Source organism: Pan paniscus, chromosome 10 (genome assembly GCF_029289425.2).
Source record: "Pan paniscus chromosome 10, NHGRI_mPanPan1-v2.0_pri, whole genome shotgun sequence".
Lineage (NCBI taxonomy): Eukaryota > Metazoa > Chordata > Mammalia > Primates > Hominidae > Pan > Pan paniscus.
Genome location: NC_073259.2, coordinates 53,786,061 through 53,802,594, shown reverse-complemented (window position 1 = coordinate 53,802,594; position 16,534 = coordinate 53,786,061). Strand labels below are relative to the sequence as shown.

The following is a 16,534-nucleotide window of genomic DNA, read 5'->3' as shown; positions in this document are numbered from 1 at the left end:
GCCGGGCATAGGCGCTCCTCACATCCCAGATGGGGCGGTGGGGCAGAGGCACTCCCCACATCTCAGACAATGGGCAGCTGGGCAGAGACGCTCCTCACTTCCTAGATGGGATGGCAGCCGGGAAGAGGCGCTCCTCACTTCCCAGACTGGGCAGCCGGGCAGAGGGGCTCCTCACATCCCAGACGATGGGCGGCCAGGCAGAGACGCTCCTCACTTCCCAGACGGGGTGGCGGCCGGGCAGAGGCTGCAATCTCGGCACTTTGGGAGGCCAAGGCAGGCGGCTGGGAGGTGGAGGTTGTAGGTAGCAGAGATCACGCCACTGAACTCCAGCCTGGGCAACTTTGAGCACTGAGTGAACGAGACTCCGTCTGCAATCCCGGCACCTCGGGAGGCTGAGGCTGGCAGATCACTCGCGGTTAGGAGCTGGAGACCAGCCCGGCCAACACAGCGAAACCCCGTCTCCACCAAAAAAATACGAAAACCAGTCAGGCGTGGCGGCGCGTGCCTGCAATGGCAGGCACTCTGCAGACTGAGGCAGGAGAATCAGGCAGGGAGGTTGCAGTGAGCCGAGATGGCAGCAGTACAGTCCAGCTTTGGCTCGGCATCAGAGGGAGACTGTGGAAAGAGAGGGAGAGGGAGACCATGGGGAGAGGGAGACGGAGAGGGAGAGGGAGAGGGAAAGGGAGAGGAACAATCTTCTTATATGGTTTGAAGGAATGAGAATTCACACTGAAAAATAATTTTTAATTTTAGTTTCAGATGTCATCTTGATAGGCAAAACTTGTTTGCCAATTAACTCATTTATTGCTGAAAATTAAATAAAATTGGCATTGTTTTTAAAAGTAATGCAAGAAAGCAAAAAGAGTTATGTTGATAACAGAATCCTTTATTCTGTACAAGTTCTAGTTGCTTAAGCTTAAATCAAATCCTGCTAAGTATATTTTCTTTTCTTAACAGGAAGTTGCTGATAGTAGAATATTGTGCTTAGCCTTGGTGCATCTTCCTGTTGAAAAGGAAAGCTGGATTGTGTCTGGGACACAGTCTGGTACTCTCCTGGTCATCAATACCGAAGATGGGAAAAAGAGACATACCCTAGAAAAGATGACTGATTCTGTCACTTGTTTGTATTGCAATTCCTTTTCCAAGCAAAGGTATGGTAGTGAATTTGATCAATGGGGGAAATTACAGATATTTTAAATGACTGAATTGTGTGCATAATTGTTATTGCATCAGCAAAGATTGTTCATTTTTAACCTATTTTCATTGGTTTGCATATATTAAAGGGAATTGTGGAAGGTCACAGAGATATTTGTTGTTTTTCTGAATACAGATCTAGCTGAGACATTTATAAAATAAGTCAACCATTTATTCAGGCCTACCAGCCCTGCTCCTGGTATTACCTCAATTGTGGCTCTATCTCTTTACTTCTCCTCAGATCAATGAATCTTTGTAGGGCCTCTTCAAGGATAAATTCTCATTCATTCATTCTTTGAAAAAAAAAAAAATATATATATATGTATATATATATATGAAACCCATTGTGTGCCAGGCTTAAACATACCAGTTATCTAACTACCAAATTAAGAAAAAAATTAAATAAATGAATTAATAAATTCTTAATAGGTGAAAATGACTTAGCTCTTATCAATTGCAGGGTTCTTGTCCCAAAGAAATATATCTACATAGCAAAATTTCAGATGTGAGTTGTAGGTTGGTGTCTGTAATATTTGGGGCAGGATGATTTCCAGGAGGCATTAAGATTATACCCCATATATTTCTCTGGTTTAAGTTAGTATTGGAAAAAAAGTACTAGAAAAATGTGAAGCCTGTTTTTTGTACCTGAAATATCAACTCCACTGGCAGTTTCGGAGTTGAAATTATTTGAATATGGTCAAAGAAAAATTTCAATGGATGGAATTGGGCAAGGACGACTTTATTCAAGCCTATCACAGCAGGGGAGAGAGATCAGACTGAACTAAACTCCACTGAAACAAAAGGTGGGAGAGTTTTAAGCGCAGGGGTGAGCTAATGGAAATGTACTGGAGCACCTTGTTGGAAGGAAGTGGGAGCAGTTGTCAATGTGATTAGGCCATCTGTGTTTGCTAATTGTCCCTTCTTGAAGGTAGGCTCCTACTCTCCCACAGACACTGGGGAATTTCTTCCCTCCCTCCCTCCCTCCCTCCCTCCCTCCCTCCCTCCCTCCCTCCCTCCCTCCCTCCCTCCCTCCCTCCCTCCCTCCCTTCTTCTTTTTTTTTTTTTTGAAGGAGTTTTGCTCTTGTTGCCCAAGCTGGAGTGCAATGGCATGATCTTGGCTCACTGCAACTTCCACCTCCTAAGTTCAAGCGATTCTCTAGCCTCAGCCTCCTGAGTAGCTGGGATTACAGGCGTGCACCACCAAACCCCGCTAATTTTTTACATTTTTAGTAGAAACGGGATTTCACCATGTTAGCCAGACTGATCTCAATCTCCTGACCTCAGGTGATCTGCCCACCGCAGCCTCCCAAAGTGCTGGGATTACAAGTGTGAGCCACCACGCCAGGCCTCTGTCTTGATAATTACATTTCAAAGGAATGGCTCCCAGGTCCTTGGAAAAGACATTCTTGGGGTATAAAACTGGGAAGAGTCTGGGAAAAGGGGCAGAGAAAGAATTTATAATTCCAAGTCTTCTAAAGTAAATACTCTAAGAAAAGGGAGGTTAGGAGTTTATAGTTGAGAAGTCTATCTAAAGTTTAATAAAGTGGAGGAGAACATTAAGGCCATTTTAGTCAACATACATGTTCTTTTTGTAACAATTTCAACATTTTTCCTTTTAGCAAACAAAAAAATTTTCTTTTGGTTGGAACCGCTGATGGCAAGTTAGCAATTTTTGAAGATAAGACTGTTAAGGTAAATGTTGAATGCATTCTACATCTAAATTTATTTTAAGTCTTTTGTTTTATATATATCTCACACTCCTCTTGTGGGATTATAAACTCCCTGAGAGCAAGAATCATACATTATGCTGTATTTGTATTGCTTCATAAAGTCTTGAACACAGTAGATCCTCTGAAAATACTTGCTGATTGACTGTATATTTTATATGAATGAACTAAGAATAAAATGATAAATGACATCTGATTGATAATATTGGGAATGGAAATAATTCAATTTGTACATAGCTGAGGCAGATAATTCCTTATAAATATATTGTGGAAAAAAAACAAAAATATACTTAAGTTTTAAATATGGCTTGCCATTAACTTTTTCTTAAGCATTGAAGAAATCATTTAATTTTCTTTTCTTCAGATTCCTATTTAGTCATTAAAGCATTCATTTCTCTATCCATCTATTCATCTTTGGTTCCATCTATTCACTCAACTTCCTACCCGTTCATTCTCCTATTGCCAAAAAGCTTATTATCTGATGAGAGACAGGGAAGTAGAGTATAACCCTTAGGTTATTTCTTATGTAATTTTTACATGGGAAAAAGAATAGATTGAATGTAACAATAATATTTTGAATATGACCTAAATTTTTTTATGTATAATATTTGCACATATTTATGGGGTACATGTGATATGTTGTTACATGCATAGAATGTGTAATGATCAAGTCAGGGTATTTAGGATATCCATCACCATGAGCATTTATTTCTCTGTGTTGAGAACATTTCAAGTCTCCTAGTTATTTTGAAATGTTTTTAACTGTAGTCACTTTATTGTACTATTGAACATTAGAACTTATTCCTCCTATCTAACTGTATGTTTGTACCCATTAACCAGCCTCCCTTCATCCTTCCCTTCTCCCACACACCCATATCCTCCCAAGCCTCTGGTAACTATCATTCTACTCTCTACCTCCATGAGATCAACTTTTTTAGCTCCCACATATGAGTGAGTACATGTGATATTTGTCTTTCTGTGCTTGGCTTATTTCACTTAACATAATGACCTCCAGTTCCATCCATGTTGCTTTATATGACATGATTTCATTCCTTTTTATGGTCAAATAGTATTCCGTTATGTAAATACACACATTTTCTTTATGCATTCATTCATTCATGGGCGCTTAGGTTGATTCCATTTTTTTTAGCTATTGTGAATAGTGCTGTGATAAACATGGGGATATAGGAATCCCTTTGATATACTGATTCCCTTTCCTTTAGATTAGTATCAGTAGTGACATTGTTGGATTGTATGGTAGTTCTATTTTTAATTTTTTTGAGAAATCACCATTCTGTTTTCCGTAGTGGCTATAGCAATTTACATACCCACCAATAGCACATGGGCATTCGTTTTTTTCCGCATCCTTGCCAGCATGTTATTTTTTGTCTTTTTTATAATAGCCATTCTAATTGGGTGAAGATTTCATTGTGGTTTTCATTTGCATTTTTACTGATGATTAGTTAATGTGGAGCATTTTTTTTCATATATCCATTGGCCGTTACTATGTCTTCTTTTGCAAATGTCTATTTAGATCCTTTGCCAACTTTTTGTTTTGTTTTAAGACAGGGTCTTGCTCTCTTACCCAGGCTGGCTCACAGTGGCATGATCATAGCTCATTGCAGCCTTGACCTTCTGCACTCCAGTGATCCTCCAACATCAGCTTCATGAGTAGCTGGGACTACAGGCGTGTGCTACCATACCTGGCTATTTATTTTTTGTAGAGATGCGGCCCCACTATGTTGTCCAGACTGATCTCAAACTCCTGGACTCAAGCAATCCTCCTGCCTCATCTTCTCAAAGTTCTGGGATTACAGGCATGAGCCACTGTACCCAGCCCTTTGCCTACTTTTAAATGGAGTTCTTAATTTTTTTTTCCTGTTGAATTGCTTTTCCGAGTTTCTTGTGTATTCTGGATGAATAGTTTGCAAATATTTCCTCCCATTTAACGGATCCTCTCTATATTGTTGATAGTTTCCTTTACTGTGCAGAAGCTTTTTAGTTTATTATAGTCCCATTTGTCTAATTTTGTTTTTGTTGCCTATGCTTTTGGGATCTTAACCATAAACTCTTTGTCTAGACCAATGTTCTGAAATGTTTCCCCTGTTTCCTTTTAATAGTTTCATAGCTTCTGGTCTTACATTTAAGTCTTTAATCCATCCTGAGTTGATTTTTGTAAATGGTGAGAGAGTTGGGCCTAGTTTCATCCTTCTGCATACTGATATCCAGCTTTTCCAGCACAATTTATTGAAGGTGGTATTCTTTCTCCCATGTATGCTTTTGGTGCCTTTGTTGAAAATTAGTTGGCTTTAAATATGTGGGTTTATTTCTGGGTCCTCTACATTGGTCTACGTATCTGTGTTTTTGCCAGTACTGTGCTGTTTTGGTTACTCTAGCCTTGTAATATATTTTCAAGTCAGGTAGTGTGATGCCTCCAGCTTTGTTCTTTTTGCTCAGGATTGTTTTGGCTATTTTGGCTCTTTTTTGGTTCCATTCAAGTTTTAGAAATTTTGTTTCTATTTCTGTGAGAAATATCACTGGAGCTTTCATGGGAATTTCATTGAATCTGTAGATTGCTTTGGTAGTATGGTCATTTTAACAACATTAATTCTTCCAGTCTGTGAGCATGAATATCTTTCCATTTGTTTGTGTCCTCTTCAATTTCTTTCATGTTTTTCAGGTTTCCTTATAGAGATTGTTCATCATCTTTGTTAAATTTACTCCTAGATATTTTATTAATTTTTTGTAGCTGCTTTAAATGGGATTGCTTTCTTGATTTTTCAGCTACTTTGTTGTTGTTTTATAGATATGCTACTGATTTCTGTATGTTGATTTTGAATCCTTTACTGTACTCATTTATCAGAACTAAGTTTTTTTTAATGGAATCTTTAGGTTTTTGAGTTTTAATTTTAATATCTCTAATCATTTAAGATGGAAAGTAGTTTTTTGAAAGCACAGATTTTATAGAGTTTTGTTCTGTGGATACTCAGTTTGCTGAGTGTGTTTTCTTTTTTTTTTGGCAAAGCTTAAAGGAGCTGCTCCTTTGAAGATACTAAATATAGGAAATGTCAGTACTCCACTGATGTGTTTGAGTGAATCCACAAATTCAACGGAAAGAAATGTAATGTGGGGAGGATGTGGCACAAAGATTTTCTCCTTTTCTAATGATTTCACCATTCAGAAACTCATTGAGACAAGAACAAGCCAACTGTAAGTTATTTTTTATCTGTACAAGTAATTTATCATTATACTTATGTTTATTCCTTATAATCATTAATAATACTGTTGATAATTCATAAGGAAGATCTTTTAAAATACATAATTTATTTTCTATCATAAAATTAAACTTTCATTATAAAAAATTTTGAAAATTCCAGAAAGCAGAAGGGTATTTTTAAAAAGTCACTCAACCTAATCACTTTTAGGGATAAAATATGTAAACTCATTGTAATCTTAGTAGTATTTATCAATCTAAATTTTTAAACAATTTTTATTATCTGTGTTTCAAATTAGACATGAAATTGGAAGACAATCAACTTTGTATTTCACCAAATTCATGGACTATACATATGCAATTTGGGTAACTTCCATTAAGTATTGATTGTAGGAAAGATAGACAGCAAGTATTCTTGCTTGTCTCAAGTTGTTTCTAGATTTGATAATTATACAGATGTCTACTCACAGCCAAGTTAGTGGTACCAGTTTCAAACAAGAATAAAATAAAATATTAATATAAACCTCTTTCAAGTTTGCTTTTTTCAGTGGTATTTTAATCAAATCTTTGCAGTTGGTTCTTATTTATCACATTCCTCGGTGATAAGCAGTATAGGATTGTGGATAAGAGCATAAATCATAGTTCAGATATTGCTTTGCCATCTATTGGTTTTGTGAACTTGGGCAATAACCTTTCACATCTTCAGTCATCTCTTACCTGAGGATTGTAATATTCTCTATCTCAAAGAGATATTTGGAGGAGTAAATAAGAATGTTAATATATGGATCTTAATTACCATAATGACCAGCACCTGGTAAGCTGTCAATAAACATTAGCTATTATTATTATTATTAGCTTTGAGTCACAAATCCCTACCTTAGGGAATATCCTGGTTTCCCATTATCCATCAAATTTCCCAAGATTGGCACTTGGGAGTAATCTTTGACTCCTTTGTTTTTTGCTCCCTTTATCCACTTGACCCTCCTAATTGTCATTTGAATCTTTGTACTTCTCACTGTTCTCAGTGCTGGTACCATGGGCCAGACTGCCATCCATCATCTGTGGCCGCATTAACAAGAGCATCCAGTTCTCACCCTCTGATTATACTCTCTTCAACCTATTTTCAGCATTGCAGACAGAGGGACCTTTCTAAAATGTACAACAATCTGATGCAATTCTCCTGCTTAAAACCCTTCAGTGGCATCCCATTGTCCTTTATATGAAGTCCAAATTCCTTAAGACAGCCTACTGGGCCCTTCATAATTCAGTGCTTGCTTACCTGTCTAGATTCATATTTTGCAAGCTTTTTGCCATCTGTGCTTTACCCAAACTGAAATTGACTCAGATCTCTAAGACAACCTGTTATTACCTTTCACCCCCAGCCTTTGAATGTGGTCTTCTCCTTACCTGGATGACTATTGTGCCCCCTGCCTATTTCAGTCCAAACGCCACTTGCTCTGAGTGGCAGGTTAGGTGACTTTGTGCTTCCATTGCATCTAATGTTTTCCTTCACAGTAGCTATAATTGTATTTGTTAAAGTAGTTTCTCAATACCACTAAATCTACTGGTTTTCAACATTGGCTGTGCATTTAGAAACCACTAGGTAGCTGAAAATAATATGATACCTGGGCCCTACCTCAGACCAATTAAATCAGACCAGTTAAGCCTGGGATGGGGATCAGATTTTTTTTTTTTTCAGGTTCTCAAGTGATTCTAAAGTATATTTGAGGTTAAGATATACTGCGGAGTGCAGTGTATTATAAGTTCCCATGAATGAGGATTTTTATTTCTGTCTTTACATATTTATTTACTAGTATGTGGTTAACATTTGGATCAACTCATTCTCATTCTGTAATACCCACATTTTAAAAAATGAATGTAAAAATGTCTTTTATTATTTTTATTTTTCAAATTTAATTTTAGATTCCAGGGATACATGTGCAGGTTTGTTACAAAAGTATAGTGCGTGATGCTGAGGTTTGGAATACGACTGAACTCACAACCCAGAAAGTGGGCATAGTACTCGATAGGTAGTTTTTCATCCTTGCTCCCCTTCCTGTAATTTCCACTTTTAACCCAATTATACAAGCCTGAAAACCTTTAAAAAGAAAGGGCCTCCAGTTTATTTTTTTATTTCATAGCACATCTTATGGGATTATGGATATCAATTAACTCTTTAAAGTTCCATATAAGATTTGGAACATAGATGCTTTACTAGAGAGCATCCATAAAGATCAAGCTCTCAAAGATGCTCATCTCCCAAAAGAGATTGGGACCTAGATGCATAAACACTTAAATATAAATATTTGCTCTCTTCTGAACAAGTATCTCCTGTGGCCTTGGTCTCTACCCCACAAAACAGACATCACATCACTAATCAGGTGTTGCTTCATCATCAGTACCCTCATCATCATCAGTACACACCGACTGAGAGGCATATTGGGTAATGAAAGATGACTGCTTTTGAAGCCGGAAGACTCCACAGGACTTTTGGAGTTCTAGGTCTGCAACATGTTTTTAGTCCTAGGTCGGCAAGCATGATGTTAGTCATAGGACCTTGAGCAAATTATTTAGCATTTGTACATGTTTCTTTCTACTATTAAAAACATTGAGATTTATCATATTTTATGTTTTTTTATTAAGGATCAAGCAAGATAACACACAAAAGTATTTTATAAAATACAGAAATTCCATGCAAAACTTTGTCCTAATTGGAACTATTTTCTGTTAAATACAGCAAACATCCAGGAAGGAATTACCTAAAGCGTAGTGGCTCTCTGACAACACATCATATTTTTATCTCTTTTTCCAGAATAGAAAGAAAAGGGGGAGAAAGAAAATCTTCCTACTCTAGGATATACTAATGATTGTTAAATCTTTATGGTATTTTCATGTTATCTCTCTGATTTAAATGCAATCTTGACTATTTTTACATATTCCTCGTTGTTCATTCATACTGTAGTGCCTTCTTCTATTCCCCCACTTAACAGACTGCTTGGTTATATCAGAGGTGCTTATCTGTGCAACTGTTTACTGGACGAGGGGTATGTAGAAAATACATTGTCCTCATCCTTATGAAATTACACTCATAATCTAGTGTGAGGGATGCACTAATAAAGACAATTTTATATTTCATAAGGTCTATAATATGACAGTGACACCAGTGGGGAAAAGGGACTGGTTGGTCTATTTTGATAGGTCAGGGAAGAAATCCAGAGGAGCCGACATTTAAGTTCATCCTCAAAGGCCAAGTAGGAGTTTGCCATGCTGATGTGGCCCAAGGTAGCCAATCTGTTTGTGAAATATGTACAATGCCAGATGTCTTAGGTTGAAAGGGAAATATTTTAAGGTGTTCGTAATTTTTCTTTATGTTTAAAAGGGGAAAATGGCAAATATTTTACTTTCTGTTTATGTTTGGATGATGTGGATTTTTGTTTCCTATAATTTGACTGGCTTAACTGCAAAGATATCCCTTGCTTTAAAATTTGAAGACACTGCATCTAAATTTTATTTCAGCATTTTATATTTTATAACTCTAGGTATAAAAGGCTAACACTTAGTTTTCTGAGCATTCATGAAACAAAGTTTTGCAAGAACATTCAAAAGTTACAGATATTATAATATTTCCTTCAGAAATTTAGATATAGTACAAAATTCTACAAAGAGCCACATAGAATTGAAACTAAAAGTAAGACCAAAGTAAACTTTGGACATAATCTTTATTTTATTATCACAAGAAATTAATATAAAGTACCAAAAGTAAGTAAAGTACCAAAGCATGTTATATATTCAATTCAGAATGGTTAGGGAAGAATATGAAATAATTGCAATAGTCTAGCTTGTTTAGTTTTCAAAATAGTGTTTTTACATGCATTAAGAACTAATATAAGGTTGTATTACACGTAGAAATTTTAAGAAGAAAACAAATAGTGATGGCTTTCTATTTTTTTTTTCTCTGTAGGTTTTCTTATGCAGCTTTCAGTGATTCCAACATCATAACAGTGGTGGTAGACACTGCTCTCTATATTGCTAAGCAAAATAGCCCTGTTGTGGAAGTGTGGGATAAGAAAACTGAAAAACTCTGTGAACTAATAGACTGCGTGCACCTTTTAAGGTAAATTCTGTGGTTTTAAATTTTATTCCCAAAAGAATTATCTTTGCACTTCATGTGTCACAGAGGAAGGATTTTTCTTCCTTTCTGCCTCTGAATAGAGAATTTTTTTTAAATGCAGAAAAAAATTTTTAATGCTTCTCAGCACCATCTTTTCAGATCAAGAAAATTTTGTCTTCGGAAAATAAAAGACTAGGCACATAATGTGCATAGTTTTCTCATGGTATTACAAAGAATGTTCTCGAATGAAAACACTACATTATTGAAAATGAGCATACTGGAGTCTCTGCTAGCTTTGACGTAGTTCTGTCACAGTGTCAAATATACTATTTATAATTAAATTATGGGCCCCAGGATTATCTGCTCTAAAGAAAAACAGTCACAAAATAATAGACGAATATGGGGGGAAATGCAATGGACTGACCGAGGCGCTAACTAAGGAGTGGGGATCAAGACCCCAGAATGAGAGCATAGTGCTTAGTCTGATGCAGCCTGTGAGTGACAAATCCATAGCAAGCACATTCTTTCTGTGCTGGTGCTGAGAAACAGGACCATTTTCAAGCTTATTTGCTAGCCACTTTATATTTTTATTTTGTTTTGATTTTACCATATAGATCTATGATACTCTTGAGAACATTTTAGATTACACACTATATCTGTAAAAGGATACTTCAAAGTTTCCTTTCTTAGATTCATCTGACAGTTTTTCTATGGATTGTGAGAAGGGCTCACAGTTTATGTTCAGAAGGGCCAACAGGTCTCCTTGATAAAGGGTTCCTTACTTCCTGAAGTACCAAAACGATTAGGATTCTTTTATTTCTGGACACTTCATTTTTGTCGTGAATTAGACTATTCACTGGTTCTGGGAAAAAATTCAGTGGTTTGTATCGATATCTTTTACATGTGAATGACTATAATTTTATGTTCCTTTGTAACATTGAGACTTCATGTAAAACTTTTGAATCTAACATTTTTTCTTTATCCTGGGCACATGTATGCTATTTTTACTGAATTAGATAGCTTTGGTATTTATAAAAATTGTATCCCTCTTATTCATAATTTCCTGAAAATGAAGGGCTATTGTTATCTTTGATAATTTATGCTTCAAGTAAAGAAGTGTGGCTCTTTGGCATTCTGTATTTAGCAAAATTTGCTTTGTATAATTTTAATGATGCATAATGGTGGTGGTGTCATGTTTTAATAATTTAAAATGTTGTTTATGTTATCATATGTAAATAGCATTTATCTCTTAATTGGTGGTAAAATTATTAATGTATACTTTATGGTTCTAGGGAGGTAACGGTAAAAGAAAACAAGGAATCAAAACACAAAATGTCTTATTCTGGGAGAGTGAAAACCCTCTGCCTTCAGAAGAACACTGCTCTTTGGGTAGGAACTGGAGGAGGCCATATTTTACTCCTGGATCTTTCAACTCGTCGACTTATACGTGTAATTTACAACTTTTGTAATTCGGTCAGAGTCATGATGACAGCACAGCTAGGCAAGTTTCTTTCCTTTAGATATTTTTCATATTCGCTAAGTCTTATAAAATATGCCTTTATTTTACGTTTACATTTTCTCTGAACTTTCCAGTGTCATTTGGATGGTCTTGGAGGGTCACACAGTGAAACATAAGACTGGTGTAAATTGTGAATAGGGTCATTACAGAAGTGGAGGGAGTAAATGCTCTCAGTCCCACAAGAGAAGCAGATTACTGCAGCTGAACACTCAGTTTGGGTCTTACTTGCTTTTTTCCTTTTTACCTAAGGCAAAAATGGGAAATACATGGTATTGAATATATTTTACTTTTTGAGCAAAGAAAATAAAGAAAATGTTTGTTTTAATCATAGTCTAGCCTCCCAGCTTGTTAAAGAATCTCATTTGGTTTTTCATTCTGTAACAAATCTTTTTTCTTGCAGCAATACATGCTGAACCGCACAACCTACAAATATTGACAAATCATATTTTACTCAAACTTTGTCTTTTTTTGCTTCTATTTTTATATTTAAGTATGATGAAATTGTGATAGCACATAAAATATATTTTCTGCATAAATATATTTGTGTCTTCCTTTGATAATAATTTGTTTTAGAAAATAATAATAATAGCATATATACAAAAGTTTACAAAAACGACACTATGGGGTTTAATTCTGAAAAAAACTAGAATTTATGTAACGTTAGCAAATAATGAATGTTTTGAACATGGTGAAGAAAATAGATTCATTGCAAGTATATGTGAAAGAGGAACATGTGTTTTTCTAGCACCTTCACCTATTTTTCATTTATAGACTTTAGAGTTGCACAGAAGGAGTTACAATTAGATGCTCTTAATGACTGTGAACTATTAAGATACATGTCCACACAAGCAGAGCAGTAGGTCACTCAATAGGTTGTCTCCGTAGTCTTATTCTACCAAAGTGGTTGCATTCTCTAGTTGAATTGTATGTACTTTGGGACCCAAATAGCTTGCTTATAACTGAAGTTATAGTGGAATTTCAATGGGTTATAGTTTGATTTTAAAATAAAGATCAATTTGAGGATAGCCTACAAGGTGCTGCATGAGCTGGCTTCACTGTACCTCTCCTGCCTCCATCATCTACCACATTCCTACCAGATCTTGCTTGTCTAGATGAACATCCAGTTCTTCTCAATTACTATGCTATATTTTGCCTCAGGGATTTGCACATGCTGTTTATTTCTTTGCTTAGTTAACATAGCTTTTTTTCATGCTTATTTAACTCATATGCTTTGAAATGTTAGCTCCTGTGTCAAAATCTCTGAGAAGCCAACACTGATTAGGTCAAAGTTCCCGCTTTGGGTTCCCATAACAGCTTTCTTGCATAGTTTTGATCATGGTCATATATTTTTTTCATTAATGCTAGTCTCTTCACTAGAATATAAACTCCAAGATGGTTGGGTTAGTGTGTTTTTGTTTACCCCTTTATTCCCAGGATCTAGCCTAGGGCCTGCATAGAAGACTTTTGATGCAAATTTGTTGAATAAATTAGTGAATGATTTGAAAAGAAAATATGATATTTTGACATAGTATCAGTATATCCATCCATCTAAGTGTCCATCTAAATACTCATATTTGTACTAAATACTCATATTTGTACCTTACCATATCCAAAGAACTTTTCACACACATTACCTCGTTTAACATTGTAAATTTGGGAAGGGTAATGTATAAATACTGAGCCTATTTTATAGAAAGGTTAAGCTGTTTTCTCAGACTCACATAATTAAGAATTGCAGCAAGGAGTGGATCACAGATTTTGTTATTTTTTAAAAAAATGCTGGTCTTTATTCAATATAATTGAAGGGTCACCTAGAAAATAGAATTGTGAATTCAGTTCCAAGGTATTTGTGTCTTAAACTATGAACAACTTTACTTTTTTTTCAGGCCAGTTTAATATATAGTTTTAACAGAAAACTTACATATTTTGTTTTTGTAAAGGAAGCCTTAAAAATGTCATGCTGGTATTGGGCTACAACCGGAAAAGTACTGAAGGTACACAAGAGCAGAAAGGTAACATTTAGAAGGATACTGTTTTCCAAACAGGGCAATGATGTGAATGATGGTAACATATTATGTGTTTCATAAATTTGTAGAAAACATTACATATGGTATAATCAGGAATTTTAATTGGTAGTTTATATGTAAAGAACTTAGACATAAATTTTCAAAATTACAAGTGATATGAAGTGTTAAATATTTATATTTTCAGCTGAAGTAGAGGTGTCAATCACTAGCTCAACCTTAAACGAAATGTGAATATTTTTTACAACTTATCTATATCTGCATAATGTCTAATTTTGAACAGTGTTTGAAAAAGCTTTTATTTGTTTTAGAATATGAAATGTTAATTTATTAAATGTCCATACTCTATTTGAAATTTAATAGTTTCTATAATGTATTATAAAACTTTTCCAAGTATAGTTGTTTATAAATAATAATTCAGTACATTAGTTATAGTTGTGTTTATATTTACATTTATCTAAGTCAGCTAAAAATACATGAGCCAAACTGAAATACAATAAGAATGTTTTATGATGGATCTTTGAAACATGATTTCATTTTTTTCTTTTTCTAGAGATACAATCTTGCTTGACCGTTTGGGACATCAATCTTCCACATGAAGTGCAAAATTTAGAAAAACACATTGAAGTGAGAAAAGAATTAGCTGAAAAAATGAGAGGAACATCTGTTGAATAAGAGAGAAATAGGAATTGTCTTTGGATAGGAAAACTATTCTCTCCTCTTGTAAATATTTATTTTAAAAATGTTCACATGGAAAGGGTACTCACATTTTTTGAAATAGCTCGTGTATATGAAGGAATGTTATTATTTTTAATTTAAATATATGTAAAAATACTTACCAGTAAATGTGTATTTTAAAGAACTATTTAAAACACAATGTTATATTTCTTATAAATACCAGTTACTTTTGTTCATTAATTAATGAAAATAAATTTGTGAAGTACCTAATTTAAGTACTCATACTAAAATTTATAAGGCCGATAATTTTTTGTTTTCTTGTCTGTAATGGAGGTAAACTTTATTTTAAATTCTGTGCTTAAGACAGGACTATTGCTTGTTGATTTTTCTAGAAATCTGCACGGTATAATGAAAATATTAAGACAGTTTCCCATGTAATATATTCCTTCTTAGATTGCATCGAAATGCACTATCATATATGCTTGTAAATATTCAAATGAATTTGCACTAATAAAGTCCTTTGTTGGTATGTGAATTCTCTTTGTTGCTGTTGCAAACAGTGCATCTTACAGAACTTCACTCAATCCAAAAGAAAACTCCATTAAAAGTACTAATGAAAAAACATGACATACTGTCAAAGTCCTCATATCTAGGAAAGACACAGAAACTCTCTTTGTCACAGAAACTCTCTGTGTCTTTCCTAGACATAATAGAGTTGTTTTTCAACTCTATCTTTGAATGTGGATACCCAGAATTTTGTATAATTAGTGTAAATACAGTGTTCAGTCCTTCAAGTGATATTTTTATTTTTTTATTCATACCACTAGCTACTTGTTTTCTAATCTGCTTCATTCTAATGCTTATATTCATCTTTTCCCTAAATTTGTGATGCTGCAGATCCTACATCATTCAGATAGAAACCTTTTTTTTTTTTCAGAATTATAGAATTCCACAGCTCCTACCAAGACCATGAGGACAAATATCTAACACTTTTCAGTTGCTGAAGGAGAAAGGAGCTTTAGTTATGATGGATAAAAATATCTGCCACCCTAGGCTTCCAAATTATACTTAAATTGTTTACATAGCTTACCACAATAGGAGTATCAGGGCCAAATACGTATGTAATAATTTGAGGTCATTTCTGCTTTAGGAAAAGTACTTTCGGTAAATTCTTTGGCCCTGACCAGTATTCATTATTTCAGATAATTCCCTGTGATAGGACAACTAGTACATTTAATATTCTCAGAACTTATGGCATTTTACTATGTGAAAACTTTAAATTTATTTATATTAAGGGTAATCAAATTCTTAAAGATGAAAGATTTTCTGTATTTTAAAGGAAGCTATGCTTTAACTTGTTATGTAATTAACAAAAAAATCATATATAATAGAGCTCTTTGTTCCAGTGTTATCTCTTTCATTGTTACTTTGTATTTGCAATTTTTTTTACCAAAGACAAATTAAAAAAACGAATACCATATTTAAATGGAATAATAAAGGTTTTTTAAAAACTTTAAATGCTTTTAAGCATGTTTATGAATTTTTAAACTTTGTGATAGTGTTTTGCTTTTCACATATAGGTCTGTTATCCATCTCATAGGGAATTTGTATTAATTTGTATATGGGACATTCCACAATAAGAAAGTGCAACTAAAGTTTTTTCCTTGATAACTTATGGAATATTTAAATTTAATTTTCTATAATACATATAGTTGCCAGTATCCCAGGACAAAATCTGATGGGCATGATACATTCTATTTTCAAGTTCTCTTAAAAAGTTTTTGTAAGTAAACTTGTTTGCTCTTGAGTACTGAAACAAAATATAAGACTTTAGAGCAAATGACATATACAAAAAAAAAGGCACAGTCACTTCAACTGTTTTCTGATTAGAAGCCTAAAATAACTTGCTAATTATGATCAAAATACAAGCATATTATTGTAACAAAATACTCTTTTGGGAAAATTTTGAATTAAGAAAAGGGAGCCTCTTTGACTCTAATTCTGGTAGGTACTCTATCGATTATGTGTGAACTATTTTAACTAAAATGCAACTTATTTTTCATCAAG

At 34.6% G+C, this 16,534-nt stretch overlaps 1 protein-coding gene across 1 annotated transcript in view; it reads left to right on the top strand.

Moving 5' to 3' along the window:
• Positions 1 to 14,996, top strand: part of LRRK2 (leucine rich repeat kinase 2) — a 144,216-nt gene extending 129,220 nt beyond the window's left edge. Inside the window, exons 45-51 of the mRNA XM_003825726.7 lie at positions 958 to 1,151; positions 2,814 to 2,886; positions 5,947 to 6,131; positions 10,097 to 10,249; positions 11,539 to 11,747; positions 13,706 to 13,777; positions 14,343 to 14,996. Of these exons, the coding sequence (XP_003825774.1) occupies positions 958 to 1,151; positions 2,814 to 2,886; positions 5,947 to 6,131; positions 10,097 to 10,249; positions 11,539 to 11,747; positions 13,706 to 13,777; positions 14,343 to 14,464 (1,008 nt within the window). The 3' untranslated portion in view covers positions 14,465 to 14,996. The remainder of the gene's footprint in view (positions 1 to 957; positions 1,152 to 2,813; positions 2,887 to 5,946; positions 6,132 to 10,096; positions 10,250 to 11,538; positions 11,748 to 13,705; positions 13,778 to 14,342) is intronic.
• The last annotated feature ends 1,538 nt before the right edge of the window (positions 14,997 to 16,534 follow it).